Source organism: Sturnus vulgaris, chromosome 22, assembly GCF_052056855.1.
Source record: "Sturnus vulgaris isolate bStuVul1 chromosome 22, bStuVul1.hap1, whole genome shotgun sequence".
Classification (NCBI taxonomy): Eukaryota; Metazoa; Chordata; class Aves; order Passeriformes; family Sturnidae; genus Sturnus; species Sturnus vulgaris.
Genome location: NC_142264.1, coordinates 949,532 through 972,157, shown reverse-complemented (window position 1 = coordinate 972,157; position 22,626 = coordinate 949,532). Strand labels below are relative to the sequence as shown.

The 22,626-nt window shown below is 48.5% G+C and overlaps 1 protein-coding gene across 3 annotated transcripts in view; it reads right to left on the bottom strand.

The window, feature by feature from the left end:
• Positions 1 to 313: 313 nt before the first annotated feature.
• The window catches only part of NR6A1 (nuclear receptor subfamily 6 group A member 1), a 72,307-nt gene continuing 49,994 nt past the window's right edge, over positions 314 to 22,626 (bottom strand). For 2 of the 3 annotated variants that reach the window (XM_088177622.1, XM_088177624.1), the window contains 8 exons: positions 18,287 to 18,517; positions 15,273 to 15,328; positions 13,753 to 13,910; positions 12,681 to 12,908; positions 12,095 to 12,349; positions 8,709 to 8,830; positions 7,132 to 7,284; positions 314 to 6,181 (listed from right to left, as the gene is read on the bottom strand). In XM_088177622.1, the coding sequence (XP_088033748.1) occupies positions 6,093 to 6,181; positions 7,132 to 7,284; positions 8,709 to 8,830; positions 12,095 to 12,349; positions 12,681 to 12,908; positions 13,753 to 13,910; positions 15,273 to 15,328; positions 18,287 to 18,517 (1,292 nt within the window). In that variant the 3' untranslated portion in view covers positions 314 to 6,092. The remainder of the gene's footprint in view (positions 6,182 to 7,131; positions 7,285 to 8,708; positions 8,831 to 12,094; positions 12,350 to 12,680; positions 12,909 to 13,752; positions 13,911 to 15,272; positions 15,329 to 18,286; positions 18,518 to 22,626) is intronic. The other variant, XM_088177623.1, reaches the window with a different exon arrangement.

Below are 22,626 nucleotides of genomic sequence, written 5' to 3'. Positions count from 1 at the left end.
GTTTGAAGGTGAGGACAAACCCATCACCCCACGTGTGCAGAGCATCCTGTGCCACCTCACAGGGAGCCCCAGCACTGCTGATCTTCAGGGTCCCTCACTGGGAATAAATTCTGTGTGGCACAGTGCCCTTATCCCAGTTCCCAGCCACAGCAGCAGCGCCAAGGCCTTCCCCACAGTCACAGTCCATTGCAGAAGCACAGCAGCAGACAGGACAGGGCCACAGCCACCAGCCAGAGCAGTGCTGGGCTCACCCTCCCTGAGAGACAGCCACCACCAAAAGGAGAAGGCACAAACAGCCAGGAGACACCAGCGGTGCAGAACATTTCACATTTATTAGTTCATACAGCTAAACACTCACTAAACATGCATTCAACACTTATTGGTCACATTTCCACAGGTAGTCAAGTCCCAGAGCAGAGCAGGGGCAGGGGCAGGCCGGGCTGGCAGGGAGCTGCCAGCAGAAACATTCATTTGGTCGTGGCGCGGTGAGGGGACAGCTCCCGGTGCCTGTGCCCCCGTGGGTGACACGGGGCCAGGCCACCCTCCTGCCCCAGCCCCAGCTCTGAGTGTGCCAATGTTCACTGTGTGTCATGCCAGGCAACATCCTGCTTCCCTGATTTACACAAGGGATTGTGAGAAAAATGAACGGGAGAAACCATCACTGGGAACGTCACCAAGAAGGACCCAACGACTGGGACTGAGCCTCTTGGAAACATCCCTCAAACCAGCAAGGGGCTGACACAAACCTGACCCAGGATGGACACACGAGGCCCTGTGAGGTCACAGGTTACAAAGGCAGCCTCTGCACCAGGACTGAGCTGGAACCAGGTCTGTGGCTTGATGGGCACTGACAAAACCCAAAGTGCCATGAGCCACATCCTCCCCAGGGAGGGACAGCAGAGCTCAGCCTCAGGCACGGGACACACAGCAGTGACAGGAGCCAAGCCCCAGCCCACGGGAAGGGAAACACAACTCCAGCAATCACAGCCCCTGTTCCTCACTGGCAACAGACACTGGCAGTGTTTAGTTTTTCACACAATCCCTTTGAGATGATAAACAGGATGTCACACGAGGTAGTTTAGTTATGGAAATTGAGTCAATAATGTTATCAACTATTACAAGACATTTTATAAATTGAAAGAAAACAATGAATCACAAAAGGCTTTGTTAAGGTTGATCGTCATCTGGTCTCAATTCTGTTTCTTTTTGCCCTTGGGGGCATTTCTTCCACTGAACCATGTTGCTTCTTTCACAGACTTGTCAGAGGGCAGCTCACAGGAGCTATTTTAATTTTTTTTTTTTTTTCCAAGGGAAAGGCACTGCCTGGATTGGCCTTCCCAGCTTTTTGTGAGGCTGATTTAAACTCAGATTTGCAGATCCTGGCTGAGGGTGCTGGGAGGAGGTTTCAGCCCTTCAAACTTTTGCTGACCCAGTGCTGGCTGTGTCTGTGGCTGGTCGGGGTCATTTGGACACTCATAGCAGCTGTAACCCAACCAGAGTCACACACCTGTGCCCTTCTCAAACTGACTGTGTCTACAGCCACAGTGAGAAAATTGTACTGATGAAAATTAAGAATTCCTAAGCAACAAACAGAGTACAGAGCCCTGTAACTGGCTGCCAGGGACACAATGAGAAATTCCTGTTTCCCCTTTTCCATGAGCAGTCAGACATTTAACACCAAAGGCAGAGGGATGAGGTAACAGGGGCAGAAATTGAGCCCCACAGACAGAGCTGGTGCCCAGCTGCTGCGTGGTGCAAGGGCACAGCCTCATACAGCCCCGTGCACCTTTGGGATGCTCTGCCCACGGGACCACATCTGAGCCTTTGGCAGGCAAGCTCCCACAGCCAAACACAAAACTTTTCCCCCAAAATCCCCATATGGGGTTCTTGGTGGGTCCTCCAGACAAGCTGGGAAAGAAGCAACTGTTGCAACATCAAAACTAGGGTTTCTCTGGGTCACATTTTAAATACTTATCCCTGAGCTTCTGTGCATTGAAACAACACACCGTGAACCCAGAGAAACACCACAGCTTGATACTGATAGCTATGCACTCCCCTCCATTTACACATCATCTACAACTTAAAAATTAGTTTCATACTTTAACTAGTTCCCCAAGTTTCCCCCTTTCTCCTGCCTTTCATGTGGCAGGGATGATTGCCGCTTATTATCCTGAGAAATAACAACATTTTCACAGACACTGAGCTTCATAGCTTCAAATCAAAACCAAGAAGGAAGAAAGAACGAATGGGAAATAGCACATTCACAGGAGAATCTTTTTTTTCCTTTTTTTCCTTTAAAAAAATGTAAAGATAAAAGAAATTCAAGTGGTGGCTTTTTTTTTTTTTTTAAAGTTGGTTTGAAGGACAAGACTTAAACACCTTTACCTGAAGTGGCTGTGGGTCTGTGCAGAAGCCTGAGGAGCAAGGACAGATCCTGCTGGCACAGGGAGGGATGGCAGCAGAGGCACTTGAACCTTTGCATGGGTGGGGACGGGGCCACCAAGGCCCTCACCAGCAAGTGAGAGCAGCCCAGGAGCCTTGCTAGCACCCCTGGGACCCTTCCCTTTCATGGGCACCCTGAAAGCAACAGCCCAGCACTGGAAAATGGGTGGTAGGAGGGTGGCAGGTCCCCTGCAGCTGCAATGCCACTGAGCACTGGTCACTCTGAAAACGCCATGCTCCCCCTTCTGCCTGTGTGTGATGGGAGATGGCAAAAGGTTTAAGAATGAAATCTCTGGATTTAAGAATTACAGAAGAATCCAGATGCTCCCTGATGGCCCAAAGCATGCAGTGGCTCTGCAGAAGTGAGAGCATGAAGGGCACTGGCACAGATCACAGCTGAGCAGCACAGGGGCAGGGCAGGGAGTGCCAGGTCCAGCTGCTCATCCCCTGCCCAGGGGCTGGACATGCTGAGAACAGGGATGGCAACTGACCCACACTGAGGGGGCAAGGCTCAGCCCACTTGGAGGAGCCTGAGCTGAAGGGGAACAAAACTCACTTTGCAGAAGGTTTTGTTGAGGCTCCGAGGTCTGGCATTCTCCTGGGACTGAGTCCTGTGAGCAGGGACCCCTTCCAGCCTCCCCTGAGCACGTGAGCCTGAGCACTTCAAATTTATGTCCCAAATCTCTGTTTAGATTAAAAGTAACTCTTCAGCTTTCCATCTGCACAGATGCTTTGAAGGAGAAGAGGGGGTCAGCCAGCCAATCTATCTTTCAAATCGGGGATAAAAATTGACTTGTCATGGCAGAAAATTCTACCAAAGACTATTATTGTTGATAGATTTCTCTATGACAGAAGGTCAGATAAGCAAGAGCAGATAGATACCAAAGATAATGAACTTCCCCCTAGTAGCATTAAGCACAAATAAAATATGAGTCCCTGTAAACTGAATGTTACGTGAAGAATGGAACAAAAATTCCAACCTTTCCAGGGTGTCCTTCAAACCAAATTCACAAATACATCTACCTAACATCTCTACATCTCTAGCTACATTCCTACCTTCTCATAATACCTGAGTTTGCAATGCAACACATTCACATTACCCTGTTTAAAAAATACAAGTCATTAGAGGACTTGGTGCAGAAGATATCAGGAATGACTGTCCAGTGATTCTGTCTGGTCTGTTTGCTGCTTCCTTACCTGTCAGTTCAGGAAGGATTTTCTACTCCCTATGGCAAATGTGTATTTGGGAACGGATACTGCTGCCAATCAACCTTTGTAAAATTTGCTTTCTACAACAGAAAGTGGAACATTCCTGTCTGTTTGTCATCATAACTGAATTTAGGTTTTTGGTTGTTGTTGGTATAGCATTAGTTTTGGGAGGCTATTTTTGAAATTATTTGAGATTATCCAATAGATTATTTTTGTTGGATAGCTGGCAACAAGATGACTGCTTTTATGTACACTAATTAAAACACTTATTCATCAACAGATTATAATAATTCAGTAACTGTAGAATAAAATTACTCCTATGCAATTTTAACAATTCCTTGAGTGTAAAAAACAGCAAGCCAGAAATAACCCGTAATAAAAAGATCACATCAAGCTATTTGGAAATTAAACTTAAAAGCTGAGAAATACATTCTAACTTACAAACAGATACACTAAAATCTTCCCCTGAACACGTGAGGTATGGGCTGTATGCAGAAGGCTTTCCTGAGAATACACACGTGTCTCATTGTACTGGCAGAAAGTAAATGAGATTTATGGAACCACCTTTGGGTGCGAAGCTCCACCGAGCTGAGCTGCTGCTGTGCCCAGCAGCTGTTACCCGTAACATCCTGTTAAATAATGAGAAATGAACAGCTATGGACTTTGAGAAGAGGGAAACCGTTGAGCTGGGAGATGCCCAAGCGGGATGCCAGCGGTGTGACCAGGATGTGCCAAACCAGCAGTGACAGCCCCCTCGGGCTGCAACCCAGGGAACACCCACTGGCCACGGGAGGGAGGGAGAGAGGGAGGGAGGGAAAGACGACTTTGGTGAATGGGATTTTTCTCCTGCTCACCATCACATTCATGCACAGCAGCTGCAGCCCTGCTGAGCTGTGCTCACTCTGTGCCACGCAGCTGTCACCAAAGGTGGTGACTCGTCCCTCCTACCCTGAAGGAACAAAAGTTGTTTCCACAAGTATTTTAAAACAGCATTCAAACACTTATCACCTTGCTAAGTGAATGCCAGATTTACATCTGAGGAGGAAGGGAAGGAAACCCAGCCAAGGCTGTCTAGGAGAGTGACTGGAGTCTTTGAATATTAATTCCTAATGAAGGAGATGAGATCAAGAGCATCTCATCCAACCTCCCCACCATAAGCAGGAAACCATGAGGTCACTCATGAGAATGCCCAAGTTTAGCTAAACACCAGCACTCAGCAATCACTCAATCAGCTAATCAGCTGCCATTAAACCAGTTCTCCATCTGGAATTGTGGCGAGGCTGAGAGGTGGAAAATCCAAGCCTTGCAACACCTAGAACATGGCAGGTAACCAAGTACAGCAGTAATGTCCTTTTTCCTGGGATTCCACAAGGAACAGGGCAGTCCTGGCAGGATATAATTATGGAACACCCATTCCCTGAGTCCAGCAGAGAAAGCCTTGCCAGAGGACACTGGAGTCCCTCACCCCACTACACAGGCCCCATTTAACACAGGATACAGTAACTGCTCCCAAAATGGGAATTGCTGTAACACAGAAGCCTCTCGATCCAGGTACCATGTTGGAGGAACACATTAACAGGGGCAATGCTGCCTCTTCTCTAAGTAGGTTTTTCCTGCTTTTGTAAACCTAAAATGGATTTTAAGGAAGTGATGATAAAGTCCTTGCTGTTCTCTAGCAACAGCAGCACCTTTGTGTAATGCCAGGAGCCTGTAATGAACTGCAGGAACACAATTTCAGAGGAATTGGCAGGTGCTGTGGCAGTAGTAAGAGAGCAGCTGGCCAGGAGGGGCTGGGGCAGACCCCACCTGCAACTCTCCAGAGAGGACAGGGCCAGGGAGCCCCTCAGAGCACTGCCATCCCACTGGAAACCTGCATCTGGAAACTGCCAGGGGAAAAGAAACCAACTGCCTAGACAGACTTCTCCACTCCCTGCCTTTTTAAAATTAAAGAAAAAGCTTGGCACTTCTCTAGCACCCACTTCTCCAAAGTCGTCCCTTTGGGATATAACAGCTCTGTCAACATTTGCTCTCTATGACAAATGCTTTGGATGCAAATCATGGAAAGAGCAGTGCGTGAACAGCATCTTCTCCTTGAGGTAGTCTTAGTCATCTCGGTCCCCAGCCCCAAATACAAAAGAACTAACCCTAACAAACACTGTAACATTAAACATCTTCACATTCTGTAAACCGCTGGAGAATGCATCTGCTGCATTCTTACAGAACCATGTGCATCGTGTTGAAGATCATACATTCAACTCTGTCGTGAAATAAATATATAGGAAAAAGAGTAAAAAAACAAAACAAAACAAAAAACAAACAAACAAAAAAAGATTCTTGCTACAAGGGCAGGGAGGCCCCCTGCCCTGTCTCCTGCCTGGATGGCGTTTGCCCCTCTCCCAGCCCGAGGCTCAGTGTAAGGCACCGGCCAGGGCCAGCTGCGCTCACTCCTTGCTCACACTCGTCTTGCAGGAATGTAGAACGGCCTTAAAAAGGAGAGGCAGCTGCTCCAGGGGGACATTCACCATTTTTCCTGGTAAGAAAGAGACCAGAATTAGCAGCCACTCCCGAATCAGATTTCAGAGACACCTAAGCCAGCAGCACTGGAGACGGTTTTTACCTTGAACCTCTCACAGAAACAGTTAATCATCCTACAGCTACATTAGATATTTGATATGCATTTGGACACAATATGATTTATCATTTAACAAACAGAAAGCAAAATAAATGGGCGAAGTCAGATCAAAATGATTTCTCCACATTGGAGTATTTATAGAAAGTGGGAAAGGCTAAATCCCATCTCACCTCACACCCCCTTGTTGATGTCTGTGAGTAAATTACGAGAGCTACTCTGAGATTATTATCTAGCTCATTATGACGAAGTAGGATGAAGCATACAGAGCCTTGACACAGGCAGGCAAGCATCTCCCTTTGCCATAACATTCAGGAACATTCAGTTTTAGTAACACCAGACCTTGGAGATCTAATTAGCAACACAACTGTAGCTGAGACTTCACCTGCGGATTTCCGAGGTCCAGACGAGGAAATCTGGGAGTTACAGCCTGAACTCTGCTGATCACTTTCTGCTCAGTTCAGGGATCTCCCTAATTCTGATGAGATAACTACTCAAACGAGGATTACACCCTTTTGAGACAAAATGCTCCTCAGATGGGAGTGAAAGAAGAATAAGGGGAGACTGAACAATGTACTTGAATGGTGTCAGGTTGGAGCAAGGCACCTCTTCCCAGAGTGGGACTAACCCTGTGCCCACCTGCATCACCAGGACCATGCCAAGAGCCCCTCAGACTGGATGAGCTCAGGGCAACGGGATGAGCTTAAAGATGGGCAGAAGCTCTTATAGAAAATGGTCCCACACAAACATCCTCAACCAAAGTCCACAAGAATTTCACTGCAGTAAGTTGATTATCTTTCAGAAGCAAATTTCCTTACTTGCTCCCAGCGGGAGCAGTGCTCAGAAGTTACCTGCAATATACCGAATCTCTGGCAAACACATCATTAAATCCGGGAAGCGGTTTGGCTGGTGGGGGTATTTGTACTCGGTGAAGTCCTGGCACACGTACCAGTACCGCTTGTTCAGCTGCTCCAGCTGGGAGGCGTTGGTCAGACCCCTGATATCTGGGAAGGAATACAATTAGAGCAATGAAGACATGACAAAAACATCTCAGAAGAGCAGCAGCCTCACACTTACTGACATTTCTTTGTGACAGACTTTCTGTCACTCTGATGTGGGCCCCTGCTTTGGGGCTTCTGGCTTCCAGCACCCAGTTAGACCAATACCAAAATTCCCATTTCCCTTTCAGCTGTGCCTGCATCACGGATGTGTCTTTATATGTGTGTCTGGATGCAGGATGTCCCTCCACAAAAGGCTGGGAAGAGAACAGCTCATGTCCTACACTGCTCATCTGCAGCTCAGTGAATGCTCTTGGAGAGAACAGCCCCAGCAACTGAAATCCCTGCCTGGCACAACACAGCCAGGTGTCAGGGTTTGGTTCTCAGAGCAGATCAGTACATCACCTCCTCAGACAGAAACACATTGTTTTTAGCTGTATCATCTCAGCTGAGGACAGCACTCGCTCTATAATTTAAGATACCACCACATTTCTCCCCATCTGCTTATGAATTATGTCACGGGAGCTTTATAAACTTGTCAAGCTCTTATTTTTAAATTTAGCTTTGCCAATGTCAGGCAGCACACACAAAGGAAAAACGGACAGGCAGGAAGTCCCAGTGGCACAGTGACCAGCAGCATCAGCACTGACAGGTCCTGGGGAGGATCCAGCACAGAGGAAACTGTGGACCCTCGGAGCAGGCTCGGAGCTGGGAGACCACCTGACGGAAGAGGCATTGATCTACTGCCCAAAAGCTGACTTTTAAAAATAAGTCTCAGGTATTTCACATAAAAAATTGCAAACTTCAACTAAAAATAAAAGAAGACAGGAAGTTAATGAAAATACATTTTGGAAAACAATGGAGACAGCTCGAGAAGTGCATTATCCAGTGTCAGGAAACTGCCCAGGGAAGCAAACCGGAACCTCGGCCCGGCACAGATTGAAGAGTCAGCATTATCTGCCTCTGGAAATGAGCGGGGGAGGAGGGAGCCCGCAGCACATTTTTACAGACTGCAACTATCTTTCATAGTACAAAAGACTTTGGGGACATTTATTTCCAAAATTACAGCTGAACACTATTCACCGAGCATTTGTCTCCACATGGATTTTGAAACGGCCAGGGTCTTGAAGGAGCCTCAACTGCCAGCTTTAATATGCTGCTTAATCAACAGGAGGATACAGCCCTTTCCTGAATTCATGGCCTGCATGTAAATACTTCATTCCTGATTACCTTTCACTGTGAAGAGTCAGATTTAGGTATAGAACCTGAAAAGCAAGAACCCAGCCTAAGAGACCTAAGGATATATCCTGAAGGTAAACATTTTAAAGAGTCTGAAAAGCTCTAAAAAGAAATAAACCAGTTCTACAAATTCACCCTTTGGAGCATAAAAATGAACAAGTGGGGCTGGTGCCTCCTCTCTGCTGCCTCACCTTGGTTTAGGAAGTTGATGGCTTTCATGCATGCATACTCCTCGTTGCTGACCTTCAGCTGGTTGAATTTGCGAAAGAGGTAGATCAGCCGCTCCATCACCTCCATCCCCTCCTCACTGAACCTGCAGGACAGAGATCACACATCAGCACACACAGCACATGCACTGCACACTGAAGGCACGAAGCTTTTTAAAGAGACTTCAGAGATTTTAACAGCTTGCAAGAGAATTTTAAAAAAGAAAATCATCAGAACTGCCTGAAGTCTGCTGGTACTAAAAATAAGGAGGAAAATGTCTCAGTTACAAATGCAGAATCATAGAACCATGGAATGGTTTGGGTGGAAATTACCTCAAAGCTCATCCAGTTTCATCTCCCTGCAAAGGGCAGGGACACCTTCCACTAGACCATGTTACTCAGAGTCCCATCCTGCCTGGCCCAGGGACGGGGGGTCCACAATCCAGAGAGGTTTTTTTCCCTACAAATATCTCTTGGTGATTCAGCTCACCACCAGCCTGTTCTGACTGCAGAGGGGGTTTCACAGAGCCAGGAATCTGTAGTGAAGCCAGTGACAGAGACGGGCAGCACAGGGCACACTGATGCAAAACCTCCTGGAAAATTGCCTGATGGAGATTTTTTGGGTGCACAATGAAGTCCTCCTGCTAAAGAGGGTGCCACATTTCATCAGGAACAATACCCCACGTGTGCACCATGAAAAAAACCACGGGGAAAGAGCAGGCTGGAGCAGAGCAGGAGGGTGTGGAGGGCTGTGGGTGTCTGCAGGCACCTCCAGACCATCCCACGCCTGCCCAGGGCCAGAACAGCCTCTTGGGAACACATCTCACAGCAACAGCCCTGGCTTGAAAGCAGCCACATATTGCAGAAGCGCTCAGAAGTGGGACAGAAGTGTTTCGGGAAGCTTCAGCGTGCTCTGGCATTGTGCAGCACAAAGAATAAGAGCACAGCCAGCAAACCATCTCTGAATAGAACAGAAATAGAACCTTTTTCACTGAATAATACCTTATTTTGGCATGTGTGTTTGTTTACTTCAAAGTTATTTGTAAAATGCATGGTGGGGTTTGACCTCTGCAAAGTGAAAACAAGCTGTCTGAACTCCGGGTCAGTTCTTCAAGAAAGTAATATTGTAAGTGATGAAAGCCTTGTCGGCTAATCTAAAGTTGTACAAGTTTTCTTGCTCTCCAGTTGACATTAAAAATCTTGCAGGTGCAAGATTGCAAAGCTCAAGAAGTTAATGAGCACAAAGACCACTCAGTCATCTGTTGGGTTTAATTGTTTTTAGAGCATGCACATTTTTACCAGCCACTCATCACTTCATAAATCCAGGAGAGCTCTTCTCTCATTCCCGCAGTTGAACTGTCTTACTTTTCTGCACATACTTTCCTCCCCCTTTCAAACAAAGCTGTTCTGTTTTTCACAGCCCTATTTCTTCTCGAGGACTAACTCCTCCACACACTTTTCCTCGCAGTTTACACCAGGCAAGTTTCTGGCTGGGAGTTGTCAAGATCAGCTGGGGAGGAGGGGGAAGGGAAGCGCTATCAGGAGTGCTGGGGGAGGTCAGGAGTCTATTCATTTCATATTCATCTTCAGAAAAACAGCATAATAAAAGAAAACATTTGATCTAGCAGGCAAACAGAACATTTAGCCAGTTGTCAGAAGCAATTAAAACAAAGGGGCTGTGGAGCTCATTCTATGCCTTTGTTTGTCACCTATGCCTTAGCACTGCTCTTGTCATTTTAAGAGCAGAAATTAACCCTGAAGTGCCAGACCATCAGCTCAGCGAGATCTCTCCAACCAGGTGTGAGCCCTAATGAAGCTCCCTTTGCAGTCATTCCTGATCAATGCCAGAAGAGCCAGGGGCTCTTTGAGAACACCCACAAATGGGACACCTCTCCAAAAGAGCCCCTCTCAAATCCAAAGGGACCAGCTTTTCCACGAGTGTTTTGGACAGGGAGACTGATACCCATGAGCTATCCCACTGCTGCTGGAGACAGCCAAGCCAGGGCTGAAGGACCAGTGGGAGGGAGCCAGGCAGCTCCACACCCCTCATCTGTGCAGCTTCCTGATAAATGGCTTTTTGGGGGTGCACTCTCCCAGGTTACTAACGACAATTAGTGACACTTGAAAAGCTAAATCACAAGAAGAGACTGCAGAAGCATTCCTCTCCCAAGAACATCTATTTTCATCCATGTGCACAGATCTCCTCTGAAGGACCTTCAAGGCAACCAGCTCTGAATTGCTGGTTTCTGCAGGGCGAGGATTCCTCCTTTGTCTCGCTGTCTTACCTCTCGCTTGCATTTATCACAAACTCAAAATGAAACAAAAACTTCTCTTGTGAGGCTCTGACCAGGACAGCAGGAACAAAAGGACAGCTGAATGCATGAACAAGTGTTATTGTGGTTTTCTATGACCCTCTGTGCTCCTCGCAGGAGCTGCACCAGATGCACGATGAATGGCTGTGCAGAGCAGCGCTGCACAGGAACCTGTCCCAGGAAATGGGACACCTGGGGCCAGCTCCTCAGCCAGCCAGGGCCTCTGCTTGTCACAGCAGATGAACAAAGGAGCCCCCAAGAATCAGGAGACACTGCAATGGCCGAGGACCACAGCAGTGTTTTAAATCCCTGCTCATCAGACATCCCCTGGTGGCTCTGGCAGCATCGTGAGCCCAGAGCAAAGGGCAGGTGTTTAAAGGGAGGATGGGCAGCAGTTTCTGTAAACCCTGTTTTACCATGATATGGTGAGATTGGGACTCTACTACCAAAGGAAGAATCTGTCTGGCACCAAGACTACAAAATAAAACATCCAAACCAAAAGACAACGACCTGACCAAAATGATAAATGAAAGGCAAGTTCCTCAGAGCATCAGATAGTCTGTACTGTGGAAAAAACAAGAGCTAAGTTGCAACATCTTTAAATTTATCTAATCAAAACAATGAAATAGCAATTAATAATGAACACTTTGATAGTACAGACAACCAGCTATGTGAACTTTCCACTGGACCAAAAGGTTTTTAAATAACACTTTCTTTCCTGTGTGTCAGGGTTACCCAAAGTGTTGGTTACTTTTAACCTCCTCATAAAAAGGTGCTTGTAGGGCTCTGTTAGAGTACAATAGCATTGCTCCATGGAATTCAAACAGCCCCACACATCACCGTGCCCTTCCCTGCAGAAGGAAGTTGTGATCCAGCACTGACTAACCATGATGTGCTTTCTAAGCCGGGAACAACTGTTCCCTAAAAAAATACAAAAGGAAAACAGCCACAGGTAAAGTGACTGTCCCAGGAGGTGGTCAGGGGACATTTGTCTGTTGGGTTCCCATAGCTCCTCATCTCCAGATGTCACTGCCTCACCCTGGGCTCAGCCCATCTCACCTGTGCAGCTCATCATCAGAGGGAGAGTACTTGGAGGTGACATCTGCAAGGTCCCCAAAGATCTGCTTGCTGTAAACAGTCAGCGAGGAGAGCAGGATCAGCTCCTGCCACGTCGAGCTGAGCAGGCAGGTATAGTCCTTGATGGAGAGCTCACAGAAGAACGGCAGCTTCTTGATCCAAGCAATCTGCCTGAAAAGCAATTCATCTGCCAGACGACACAGCAACGCAAACAGCTCTGCCTGAGTCACTTTATACCTGCAGCACAGTTAATACAAAGGCAGAAAAAAAAAAACATTAAAAGCACTGAATGACATCATCTGATGAGGCACTGGGAAACAAGGCAAACGCCAAAGGAATTTTCCAGTGTCCAGGGTGTCACCTGGTGACACCACGATGGTCACCCCCCACCCTGCCCGGGCTGGGGCTGAGGGGAGTTCCTGCAGCCCCTGGGGTCACCCCCCTGCCCAGCACCCCATGCCAGACCCACACGCCCCAGCAGGATGGGATGGGGCGCGGCTTGCTGCTCGCACTTTGGCCGTGCCCCGCCCCAGGGGATGTCCCCGCTGTCCCCGGCGGTCACACGCACCCGTCCTCGATGAGCATGGGGGTGCCGAGGGGCTCCAGGTCCTCGGCACACAGCAGCTGGCTGATGAGGCTGTGTGACTGCGGCTCCAGGCTGCGCGGCTGCGGCGCCAGCAGCGCCGAGTGCGCCGAGTAGCTAAAAAGGTGCGGCAGGTACTGGTAGTGCGTGGACACCGGCGTGCCCAGGTACTGATCCCTGAGTGCAGCGAACCCGTTCAGCTCCACAGACCTACTGGAAAAGGAAAAGCTCTTCAATACGCCCCCAAAACTCCACCTGGCTCGTTGTAATGTCGCATCCAGCTCCATTAACGTGAATACAATAGGGAAAGCATGCAGAATGGAAATGCTTTTGTGCTCAGACTCTGCCCTGGAAGGAGCTGGGTGTGCACTGGCCACAGCCTGGCCGGGCACTGGTTCCACGTGAGAAGATCTGGGAGCTGCTGCTGAGCTGCCATTCAGGGAGCAAAGCAGAAACCCAAAACCCACCTGTGCCCAGCCTTTCCACCCCAGCTTCCTTACGGAGCCAGAATTTAGGATTGCACATTAAGTACTCACACAGCCAGTGAACACAAACAAGGCCAAGCTTAAACTGCAACTGGAAGCAGAGGGATCAGGTCTGAGATTCTTGCTGTGTTTGCAATCAAAGGCTGCATCAGGAGGTTTGCACTCACAGTACCCGAATTTAGTGTAACACCACCAATTACTAACATAAATGGTTTTATTTTCAAAATCTGAGCACAGTGCAGAGGAAGAGCTTATGCAGAATGAGCAGTGAAAGGTGATCAAGTTCTCAAGATCTGCAGAACACAAATCAATATAAACTGAGGGTTATTTTAAATATAATTTAAATTTAAGATTGCCTTTCTTTTCTCATGAACATCTCACTTCCCAGTTCAATTCTTTTCAATCCAGTGCCTGTTTGTCTTAGAACACAATCAGAGAGGTAAGAATCTGCTGCATGACCAGTTTACACCAAGATGCACTCACATGTTTTCCCTACACTGACCCCAAGTATCATTCAGGGAAAGAAATCCAAGATTCCTGTAACACCAAATTCTTTCAGGGGTCATTCCCACCTTGAAGATGGAGTAGAAACAGGTGAAGGCTGGTTGCTCTCAGAAACTCCATTTCCAGGGGAACTGTGGTCACTGTCTCCGTTGTTGCTCCATGACATGTTTGCCTCTCCCTCAAATTCTTGCCCAGACATAATTCTCTCAATCTCTTCCTCTGATATCTGTCAAATACAGGACACAATGGTTACTTTGGCTGGGAACAGAAAAGCAGAGACTCTGTTTGCAAACACCTTGTTCAGTCACATCCAACAGGGCTGACCCTCCTGCCCCCCTGCAGGTACCACATCCTTCCTCTGCATTTAACAGCACACATGAAAAATTCTATTTACAGGTAATCGTGGTGACCTCCAGCCCCTGCAGCACCATTCAAGTGAGGGTAGCACAGCAGACAGGAACTGACACATGAAGAGATGATGTCAGATGGACATGGCAATGAGCTGTAAATCAGACCACCATCACACCATGAAAAACCTGGGAGTAATTGAGGCCAGAGCATTGGGAACATCACTCAGGGCTGAGAGGGAAAGGCAAAGAGGAGGTGGGGCAGGCTCTGGTTTGATAAAGCAATCAAGAGAGGCAAGGTGACACATATAAAACCAGTCAGGAAAACATTTACAGGGAGACACAGTTCTCTGTTTTCCTCCAGATAAGAATCAGGTGGCACCTGAAGTAGCAATTGAGCATCTAATACTTAAGTTCTAGAGAGTAACATATACAAAGCTAAAATGGACTAAATTTTTTTTAATTGAGTTCACTGTAATATAAAGTTTTAAGAAAGTGCTGGGCATGCTCCTGGAGGAATGTTCCACCACTAATGGAGAAAAGGCAACAAAATTTAGAGGCTGCCTTTTTTTTTTTTTTTTTTTAATTCTATGTTCCTTAATGTGAACAGCAGGAAACAGGTTTGTGTGGTTCCAGGCAGGTTTGTGTGGTGCTTGCTTGGCTCTGGGCTGAGTGCTCCTTCCCAGGCACTCAGACTCACAGAAACTCCTTTCAGTGTTATTTCTATTTTGCTAAAATAAACAGTAAACTTTTAAAAGACCCCCTTTCCAGAAGCAAGCTGGAAATGGCCATCATTCCTCAGGCGTGTGGCACAAGCTGCTGTGCTGAATTACCTCGTGCTTTACAAGGCATCTCTGCACAAGCTGTGCCATCAATCAGACAGACATTTACTGGTGCCCTGCTTGCCACAACTGAAGGGATTGCAGCAGGCAGATTGAGATTTACTGGGAGCCATGGAGGGACAGACGTCCTTGTGTGGCTCACAAAGGACAGGGTGCTGCTGGCTGTGTGTCCCTGCAGCACCCCAGGACAGCAGCACCTAGCTCCATTCACACCCCACAGCTCGTGAGGTGTTTCTGGCAGAGTCAGAGCCCTGCCATGCTGCAGAGGCACAGCCAGGGATGATGGAGGCTCAACCAGGCCAGCCCCAGCCCAGGCTGAGCTGCTGCTGTGGCCTGAGCCCAGCCCAGCCAAGGCAGGAGACCAAAAGGGAACATGGGGGGACAGCCACACGTGCTCACCTGGACAGGTCCGATGCTTTTGTTTCTGCCTCCTGGCATGCCATCCTCCCTGATTGCTGCAAGACACAACCAAACCTCAGTGAGCAACACTGCTGCCAGCTATTCCCAATCGACATAACTAGATACCTATGCTGAAAGAAGTTTTTATACCTTAAAAGATTAATTTTTTAAATTAAAGAAGTTTACAGAGAAACCTCCAGTGCCTGAGCAGCCCACACCATGGTTCTCACCCCAAAGGCACAGACACATTGATGGGGCTACAAGCACTACTCAAGGATTTTGGTTTCTTCACATGCTCCTTGAGTGACAGGTAATGAAGAAATAGCAATCCTTTATCACAATTAATTCCAGCATAATTTGAGAAGTGGCACATGGTAAGGAACCCTATCTGAGCCCTGGAAATAACCCAATGAATGCCCAGGACTGCTGAAAAATGAGATGTGGAGGCCAAATCCACTGCCCACAGCCCCCTGAAGCACCATGAGCCAGAGTCTCCCCAGACAGACACCAGCAGGGCTGCCTCCACACAGACACAAAGCTCTGCACTGGTGACTGCAGACCCTGCTGTCACTCCAGAGTGACACAGTGCCACTCCACATCTCCTACAGCCACCACAGAAAACGGAGGGGAGATGTTTGGTTGCTTGTTTAAAACTCCAGTTACCACACTGAGCTGCACAGCTGCATTTCAGAGGGCCAGCCCCATCCCTCAGCTGCATTTTTAAGGTTCTTTAAACGATTTCCAGGCAGCTCCAGTGAAGTCCAGCTAAGGGGATTAAGCTGGAGCAGGTTCTCAGCCTTTCTCTCCCCTCTGGCTGTCTCTGCAGGGGCCAGTGGCAGCCCTGCTCCTCCTGTGCCTCCCTCCCAGGCTGCTCCCCACGTTTATCAGGGCCCATCTCTTTCCCAGCACGACCTGGGCAGACTTGGCAGGAGGCTCTCCCCAGCTGCACGGTGACCTTGCTGCTGCACAGCCTCACCCTGGGGCTGCACGAGGCCCTCCCGCAGCACAAAGTGACACAAAAATTAAGAAAAAAAAAAAAGTTCTGTCCCAGAAAAGCCACGCTGCTGCTTGGTTTGAGATATCCTCAGCTCAGATGCTCCTGGTGCAGCTCAGGGAGAGCCTCAGGAGGGCAGAGGAGAGGACCCAGGGACCTGAACTTTGGCTTCCAAACCCCAACCACTGACCCAGGCAATGCACAGCACTGGCTGTTCATTTCCTATGAAAGCTCTTTATAAAAAATATCAGTTTCTCACTAAAAGAAAAAGAATAATGTAAAAAAAGCTTCATAATTAGTTGTTACCCTCTTTAGGCTTTTTTAACTTACTGGAACTACAGGAATTCTGGGGGAATTTTTCTGATTTTTCAACATATTTTACCACTAACTGTGCTTTAGAAACTTTCCTTCAGCTCATTCCATTATGAGCCCTGGGCATAAATTGTCTTAGTTTTTTGATTTCAGAGCATAATTTTAGCAGACAATAGCTTACACCTGCAACAAAATGTAGGAATGTTTTTGCTGGTGGTCCATCAAAAAGGCCTCAAGAGACCCAAATGATTCCCAAATACAGATGGAGTCTCTGGAATATCATCCTGGCCCTGGGCTGCATGACAGCCACTGCCCTCAACACTGGTTTTCCAATGCCAAGCTCTGCATCTCATCTTAATTTAAAAATGATTGTATTTAGACCTAATATTGAAGGGATTTTGATTTTCCAACCCAACAATACTGTAACTTGGGCACCAGAGCTGGAAGAGAAAGCTCCAGAAGCCAACACCGAGGAGCCTCAGGGCTGCCCGTGGCCTCCCTGGCCTTGGCAGAAAGAACAGTGGTGAGGGAAATTCACGCAGGTGTTTGGAGACGGAAGAAAAAGGGGAGGAGAAAATGAAGAGGAAAAGGAAAGGGATCAGGGAAGGCAGGCGAGCGACCACCAGGTGGCGCTGTGCCCCCGCAGGTGAGAGCCACCCCCAGGTGAGGGATCTGAGCATCCCCCAAAACCAGCACACACCTGACCCCCAGGTGAGGGATCTGAGCATCCCCCAAAACCAGCACACACCTGACCCCCAAGTGAAGGATCCCTGAGCCACCCCCAGACCCACAGCACACCCCTGACCCCCCAGGGCTGATCCCAGCTCTCCCAATCTCGGCCCTGATGTGCCTTCTAAGAAAGATCCTGGGGGATTTGCAGTGGATTTATGGAAGTTTCAGTGCCTCTGACAGGCGGCTTTCACATGAGCAATGGCCCAGAGGCCACCAACAGCCACATCTAAAACCATGTGGTGACACTGGGGTTTGGCAAACTGCCTCATGGCCAGGGGAGCACAGCCAGCTCCTGCTTGTGCCACCAAACCAAGGAATCCCAGCTTTTAACGGGTAGCATCAATTCCAGAGGTTAAACACACAAAAGACTGGAGTGAGGAGTGGAGATGTGACACTGAAATCAACTATAGCCTGTTCTTTACCACCAATTTCTGAGTTACTTCACACTGTCTATCCCGAAGATGGTACCAGAGCCTTCCATCACCTCTGCACTCGTGGGGATAAAGAGTGCCCGTCCCTTACCCAGACCACAACTTTTCAACCAGAGCACGTGGTCAGTGAAAACCCTCACACCTCACTCATGGGCAGCAGCTGCTGGTCTAAGTCCCCACAACAGCAAACAGGAATTTTGGAATTTTCTAGGGATTCTAAAATCCTGTTCAAATGCTTTGATTTTTGCCTCGTTAGCAGATTGAAGCACAGAAACAGTGACCACTTTCCTCATTGTAAACACAAAATACTCTCAAAATATTTATATGTGCTTTCAACTCACACAGATCGTTCCTCCACACAGGAACGAGGTTATCTCAGAAATCAAAATCCGTGCCTCGCTTTCAACCCACGCACGATTTTGCTTTGTTTCGTTTTGCCGGGAGTTTCCAGAACTGCGGTCCAGGACGGCAGGTGAGGGAGGGGCAGCCCCCACTCACCCAGCAGTGCTGTGTGTGTGTCCGTGTGTGCCCCCCGTGCCCGTTACCTTTGCGGTTCATGCCCATCTGCAGGCACTTGAGCAGCCGGCAGTACTGGCAGCGGTTGCGCTGCTTGCGGGACATGACGCAGTTCTTGTCGCGGCTGCAGCGGTACACGCGCTTGTTGCAGATGCTCCTCTTGAAGAAGCCCTTGCAGCCCTCGCAGGAGATGATGCCATAGTGCAGCCCCGTGGCCCTGTCCCCGCAGATCAGGCAGGTTCGCTGATCCACCCGCTCATCTGCAAGGCAAGAGGGGGGGAAAGGCTGTGAGCAGGGCCTGGGGTTCTGTCGGGTCGGGGTCACTGAGGGGCAGCCCGTGAGGATCCATCCCACAGCACTGCAGGGGCGGCTCCATCCTCCCCTTCCCCACTGCCAGGCACGGCCCTGAGCAGCCTCCACTGACCTTCCTGCTGTTCTCAGCAGAGAGAAACAAACTCTGGAAAAAACTCCATTTTTCCCAATGGGGAAAAAAGGGGGTCTAAAATGTCCCACCTCAACTGCACAGAGCAGGGTGTGCAAATACAGAAACCTGGCAGACACCAGCGACAATGAAATCCTGTCACATCTCACACACTCCATGGGACACCTCCAGGCTTCAAAAGCCTCACTGCACCAGCCACCAAGAGAACATCATTACAGAAACCAGGGTACAGCTAAAGCCACAGTGATGTTACTTTACTGATCCTTTTCCAAACCTTTGGATGACTAAAAATGTAAATTGCAGGGCTTTCCACAACAGGAGCTGTCACATTAAATTCAGTATTTTAAGACTCTAACACTGCCTGAGAGAGAGAGCAGAGATGATACTCAGCCTGGTGAGATCTCCAGACAGGGATGTCAAACAGAAAGGAAAAATAAATGATGGTGAAGAGTCCCAGGTATTTAAGCCAGAATCTGCACAGAGGCCTAAACCCCAATTCAACCAAGTCAGCTGTGCCTAAAATAATGCCAGTAAGTTGCACCAGCAGCTCTTCCTGTAGCAGATGTTTCACAGCTCAGCAGTTTAACCCCTTGCACACCAGGCCAAGCTGCCTCCAGCCCCCACCTCGTGTTTTAACCCATTAAAATCCCAACAGCTGCAAAGAGACCTGCACTGCAAAGGTGGGAGCTATTCAAATATATTCAGGGACACACAAACCTGCAGTATGCCAGTATTCTCCACGGGGTTGCTTTCCCAAATGTCAAACAGGCATTACCCAGATCACCCTGGCTGAGGCAGGCACCGAGAAGGGAAAGGAACCACTCCACCAACCCCTCCTAGGGATGCAGGTTAAACCAGGCTGTTTCTGCTGTTCCTTGGCCTGATGGCAGGACAGTGGCATTGCCCACGGGGCCCAGGCAGGACCCAGGAGGTGGCACTGGGCACAGAGCAGGGCACAGAGCCCCCGTGCCCACCATCCACTCTGGGAGCTCAGACGCAGCTGCACAAACCCACACCCCCCGCTCCTGTTTGGACACAGACCTTGAAAAACGCCCCCAGCCTTTGGATGGCACTGGCTTGTGAAGCTGAGCTGAGTCAAACTCGCTTCAGCACAACAACACCAAGCCTGACTTTCCTCGTTTAGATTTGACCAGGGAGTTTTCTGACACAAAGCTGTTTATCTACAGGATGGATTTTTGGAGCAGCAGGAGGCAAGAGTCACAGTGCAGTCTTCTCCAGCCTCAGTAAAGCCCAAGCAAGCTGACAAACCAGGGTGTAGCTTCTTACTACTGCAACACATGTGAAGGCAAGGGAAATGAATGAGCCAAATGTACTGGGACCAGAAATTAAACCAGTTTTCAGTTACACAAGCCAAGTAAAAATCTAAACCAGCTGCTCCTACTCACAAGCAGCTTTCTCCAGAGCTTAAACCCAGTAGAAACCAGAACCAATCTGTGTTAATCTCTAAAAGGTTTGCTATGCACAGCATGCACATTTGCACTGTTCTGCAAATTTCACTGTTACAGAACACTAAAATAAAGGGATGAACAAAGGAAACACAAACTTTAAGACAAGAAACGTTCCTGATCCGCACCAAAACATTCCCAGTTTTACATGATAGACCACCTCAGGTATGTGCTGAACCCAAAGGAATGTGGGTACAGATCAGGAGTGGGGCTATCTGAGCATCTCTGAAGGGAGGCAGCTAAACATGACTTTGTAGTCACCAAGGGCATAATCTCCACCTTCAGCAATCTGATAAACACGGGGAGGGGGCCGGGGATTAGCCAGGACAGAGGAGTCCTCTATCTGCAGGGTTTAGCTCAGGCTCAGCTTCACCCCTGGCCCTCCCCCTGCTCGCACAGCAGTGCCATAAATCCCGGGTGTGGGGGATCCCGGGGTCAGCAGCAATGCCTGCGCTGGGCAGGAATCACCACCGGGTACCACACATGGCCAGAGGCAGGACAGGACACCCTGGGTGTCCAGCACAGCCCCCGGGGCTCCCTCCTCACCCCACAGCCCTGGCTGACCATGTCAATGAGGGCTCATTTCCAGGCACAGCTTTTTTTGTTGTGGGAAGAATAGGGCAGTCACCCAGCCAGTGTGGGAAGCCCGGATGATTAAAGGGAGAAGGAACCAGAATCCTTCCCCTGCCGTCCCCATCTCCCCAGGAGGAATCAGAATCCTTCCCCAGCCGTCCCCATCTCCCCAGTCGAAGGGGAGATGGTGTGAATGGCCCCTGGCCACAGGAACTGCAAACACTTCCAGCAGAAACTACTCCTTGGGTTTCCAGATTAAAATTGGCTGTCGAGCAGCAGCACACCCCGTAAACAAAGACACAAACCCCAGGGACCACAGAGGTGTCTGTGCTCCCCACAAACCTGGCACAAACAAAACTGGGAGATCACAAATCTCCCTACAGAAAGTCTTACAGGTTTAGATCTTTTAAAAAATCCTGCAGGGACCACAGCCAGGCCCACCTTGCTGCCCTGTACCCACGGGTTTGCTGCTCCTGACCTTTGCCAGTTTTCACCCCAGTAATGCAGTGCCTGGTGTGGGTGAAGGGTGGGAGAGATGGGGCAGAACCACAGTGAACTTCACAGAAATGGTAAATCTAAAGCAGTTTTGCACTGAGGGTGCTCTGAGCTCCCTTAGCTTTGAAATTTCACTAGAACACCAAAACACACAATAAGAATAGCAATTTTTAAGTGAATAAGCCCTCCCTCCTCCCTGTCTCTGTCCCCTTTCAACTCACTGATTCCTCTGGTTTCAAATGCTACACAAGACAACACAGATTAGGACACAAAGCAGTTGATAAGAAATTTTTTCAAATACCTGTTTTATTTCGGAGAGAGAGCTGAGGAAGCTTCCCCCTGCCCCCCTGCCCAGTTTTCCTGACGGGGCTTACATTTAACAAACTCATACACGGGATATTCTGGCTTTGTTCTCCCAATCCATTGTAGCAGGGGCCACTAAATCAAACAGTTGCTGCTACGACAAAAGCACTCACAAAAATCTCAACCTCATCTTGAACCCTGAAGATTTTTATGGCTACTCCCTCGCTAGCCCCTCCCCGAAGCCACATTAAAGGATGTATTGTTTTCAGAGGTCATGGTAGGTTTCATACCACATACAATGTAAATTCTCCAAGAATATGACGATGTTACACAAGAATCACAGAATATATGGGGTAAAAAAAGAGGAAAAATCTCTCCTCATCTATGTTTTATACGCTAAACAGCAAAACTAATACATTTAATTTTTCAAGAAACTGACTTTTCCCCTCAGCAAAATGAGCAGTCTTGATAATTTTTTAAAGAAAATTCCTATGGATTTCCAAAAGGAAATACCTTACAATCCTGCTGAAACACATAGCAAAGACCCGAAGAGAAAGCACTGCGGAATGTGAATGAGATTCTAAAACACACAGTAAATAAAGCATGGGACACACAGCCAGCACATCCCTGTCACTGCTCCCACCTGTGCCAGTCCAGTGGGGGAGTGGCACTGCCACATTCCGGGAGGGGACCAGGAGCTGCCTGCATCTGCAGGTCCCCACACCCAGCCCTGGGGACCCGACTGAAAACTCTGCAGCAACTACAGATCCCTGAGAGATTTACCTTGGAAACCTGGTGGTGTGTTGGTGCAGCCGGCTTGTGGGGCTTTCCGTATTAGTGCTTTACGATGGAACAGAAACAAAGACTTTATTTCCAAAAGAAAGGCCAAAAGGGAAGGCACAGCCCCTCACCCAAACCCCGGGCTTTGGCCTGGCTGGAAAGCAAGAGGGAGAACACAGAAAGCTGCTGCTGGCAAAACTTCCCATTTATACAACAGAACGTGAATTTACGGCTAAGGAGATCTTTCACAGCTGAAAAAAATTACAAGCAACACTCAGCACTGCAATTCACTAATATATTTAACATCTTT